Source organism: Oryza sativa, chromosome 12 (assembly GCF_034140825.1).
Source record: "Oryza sativa Japonica Group chromosome 12, ASM3414082v1".
NCBI classification, from domain to species: Eukaryota; Viridiplantae; Streptophyta; class Magnoliopsida; order Poales; family Poaceae; genus Oryza; species Oryza sativa.
The window spans coordinates 988,106-991,792 of record NC_089046.1 but is presented as its reverse complement, the minus strand read 5'-3'; the positions used below and the strand labels follow the sequence as shown (position 1 = coordinate 991,792).

Genomic DNA, 3,687 nt, shown 5'->3' with positions numbered 1-3,687 from the left:
ATATAAAGTTTAGCCAGGATTACAGCCATTGGCCACAAATTGCCAGAATTATTGTATTAATGAGTCAGGTTAACTTTTCGAATGTTGGCTAGATGCATAGACTAACAGTAATGGTAGATTTCATGGACAGTCGGCAGAAGGAATAAAAACTTTGAGTCGGCACAAAGAGCTAGATAGAAAGTTGAGTCATGATCCATCCTGTCTAACAAACTTTCAGCTACTATGCCTTGTCGAATTTCTGGCTTTTCTCACAACAAAACATGCCAAAAACAGAATTTATCGCAGCAATCTGCATAAGCATAAGAGAACAAACTTTCTAACTAGCATGATCAAAGGAACAAAATACTGTGTCTGAATAACTAAAGAGCAACGGAAATCTCAAGAAAAGTCAATTTTTCAGCTGAAACTAAATGCAATGGGTTGATAGCATGGATTGCAACTCTGTTTGATCCAAAAGACCAAAAGAATGATCCTTCTTTCTTTTAAGCAGGCTTTCAAATAGGTACTGAAAGGTTATACGATGGGTTTTGTTACTATTTGTAGATTGTGAAACCATAGTATGACCCAACCAGCTACTGATAATATATGGCTGTGTAATTTCATGTGGTACAGGGACATCTGTCATAAAAATATAAATTTTCCAACAAACAACTACTGCCACACGGTGGCATAACTAGTTCCAAAGATAAAGATTTATAAGTAAGAACACATTTTACAACAAACAAGTATCACACCAAATTAGATAATTTCATAATATTATTCGAAGACTTGAATTCCCATGATGGATGACAAACAGTTACAAAAATAATTTCTGGAGAAGAGAGTGCAATTTAGAGACAGTTTACAAGAAAGTTATCGCAAAAATACATCTAAGAGAAGAGAGCACGGTACTCATTGGCCTCATGAGCCATTTCTTCCATGGTTCTATCTTTTCTCTCTATGTCCAGATCAAGTTTCTCCTTCAATTCCCTCTCTTTGACATCAATCTATTAGAAAGCAAACAAGTAAGAATTTTGTGGTAAATATTGGGTTGAAGTATTGGATAAAAGGAGGTCGATTGAGAAAAATGCCACAAACCGCATCATATATCTCATCATTTTTCTCAAAATCTCCTTTCTTTCTAGGGATGACATGGATGTGGACATGTGAAACAGTTTGACCAGCTTCTGGACCATCCTGTAAGCACTGGAACTAATGAGTAAATAGCTTAATATTATTATATAAGAAAATAATTCAAGACAGACATGCAAAGTTATATCTAGGGTAAATGATAAAAAGGAAGTTAAGAATACTTGTATGGGGAAACGAATTCTTTTTTATTCTACACACAATAAGATCATCATATTTAGGACGCAATAAGCAAAACCCATATGGTACTCCTCTTGATGGTATGATTAAACATTGAAATAATTAAAATACAAACTCCTGCTAACCGCAGTGGCATAAATACATAGACCTTACCTGAATAGCAAATGTAAGTGAAGACGCTTTGTGGTACTGCTCAAGCCGTACACCAACTTCCTTTGCGGTAACCCATAAGTCACTAGTCTCATTAGAACTTAGATCAGCAAATCGTTTCACTTCACGCTTGGGGCACACTAGAACATTTATATATTGTTAAGGGAAAACAACATATAAGATATATCATATTCTCAATATACCACAGTAGAAATCAAAAGAAGATGGTTAACCAATAAATTTATGGAAGATTTGCTCGACACGGCAGTACAATTGACAGTTACTCCATATCAATCACAACCAAGTAGCAGATAAATACTACATATGGACATCATCTCATGGTAAAGATGACATCCTCTAAGATGATCAATCAAGTAAGATGACATGTGGCAAAATAAACACCTACATCACCTCTTCAGCCAATCCACAAAATTGTCCTTAAGCCAGACTTGATATTTGTCAAGTATAGAAGAAGGGTAAACCAACACAATCCTTTCATGAATAAATAAATTCCACAGGTCCATTTATTTACTATTAATTTGAATGCATTGATGAAACTTTACCCAAACACAAGCCAGCAAAAGCAAGCTCATTTTATCGACGACCCCAACAGAACTAGCTAGCAGTGCATGCACGTGAAAGAAATCAACTGTGATTCTGTAAATATCTCCAAAACAGCGTTTTGCAGAAAAAGTAGCAGTCTCTTTTGGTGCAATTGAAGGATATGACCTGCACAATAAGGAACGGTATGGTTAAGAAAGAATAGCAGAATATGAACCAACCAATATATAGCAATAGGAATTAAATGCATGCAGCAACAGCAAGGTCAAAGTTGACGGAATCGCATATGGTATAGTGGTGAAATGGTACTGTATTAAGGTGAATCTGTTAGGTAGAAGAAGAGATCAATTGCAGAAAAACACTACTATATGTGAACAGACTACTCCCTCCGTTTCACAATGTAAGTTATTCTAGCATTTCTCACATTTATATTGATGTTAATGAATTTAGACATATATACCTATCTAGATTCATTAACATCAATATGAATGTGGGAAATACTAAAAATGACTTACATTGTGAAACGGAGGAAGTAGCTAGTATCTGCGTGTACATTGTGCTTGTTAAGCGTGTTCAAGAAAACAAAAACGTGCTTGTTAGCATTTGGCAGGTACCGTATGATTCGCGAACTGGTCATCAAACAAATTAGCAATGGCAAGCTACAAAACCCGTCTCTGTAATTTCCGCTACAAATTTTGGGACTGTACTATGGTACTACTCCTACTGAGCAAGGGGAACGGAGGCGGCTGGAGGGAATAAAGCGATCAAGTGGTAAAACTGGGCAAGGGGAAGTGAGGAGGTTATTACCAGGGAGGAGTGGGCGGAGGTTGACCATGGCGTAGGAGAGCGGGGTGGAGTGGAACACCTCCCTCGCGTCGATCTTGTACGGCCCGAACTTGTAAGCCGCCTCCATCTCCTGGACCGGCGGCGGCGAGGAAGAGGAGGAGATGGCTCGCGGCAGAAGCAGTGGACGACGGCGAAGAAGGGTAGGAGGCGGAGGCGGAGCGAGAGGGAGAGGGAGAAGGGAGAAGGGAGTGGGCGCGCGGCGGAGGACGGCGGAGAGCGCCGGAAGCATCAGCTGCCGTCTCGTCGGCGAACGAATCGACGGAGGAGAGGAAAGCAATGTAGAGTTGTTCTGGGCCTAAAATTAAGGTGGGCCTGCATTTTTACGGCCCATCTGAGCCCATGTTGTTGTCTGGACCGGTCCAAAGCTGAGTGGTGCTAATACTCCTACTTTAGCCCTCTTTGTTTAGACTTAGACTTATTGGATTAGACTTTTAAGTCAGCTTATTGGCTTATATGATTTATAAGCCGGTGGATTTAATGTCCTAAGTTTAGTGGTAGAGTCATACATCAACCTCACATAAGCCAAAAAAGCTTCTCCAACCTAGCATTTGGCTTAATAGTGTTAGAGTGGCTTATGGCTTCAAAAAAACCAAACAAATAAGCTGCTTGTTTGTTTAGGCTTACACCTTTTGGCTTATAAGTTGACCTATAAGCCTAAACAAATAGGGCCTTCAAATAGGCTCACCCAAAAAAAAATGCACCGTGATGAAAATGTAATCATGTCAGGTTGACTTGCTGAAAAAAGTGAAGTGGATAGAGTGATGAGAGTGGATGAACTAAATAATCATTTTGACTTTTGCTCTGACCAAAATCATTAAACTA

The 3,687-nt window shown here is 39.1% G+C and overlaps 1 protein-coding gene across 1 annotated transcript; it reads right to left on the bottom strand.

Moving 5' to 3' along the window:
• Positions 1–726: 726 nt before the first annotated feature.
• Positions 727–3,113, bottom strand: LOC4351353 (bifunctional bis(5'-adenosyl)-triphosphatase/adenylylsulfatase FHIT). Its single transcript, XM_066306361.1, has 4 exons — positions 2,826–3,113; positions 1,462–1,609; positions 1,078–1,176; positions 727–986 (listed from the first exon to the last, which is right to left on the bottom strand). The coding sequence occupies exons 1-4, from the start codon at positions 3,092–3,094 to the stop codon at positions 870–872; spliced, it is 633 nt and encodes a 210-aa protein (XP_066162458.1). The 5' UTR covers positions 3,095–3,113; the 3' UTR covers positions 727–869.
• Positions 3,114–3,687: the final 574 nt, after the last annotated feature.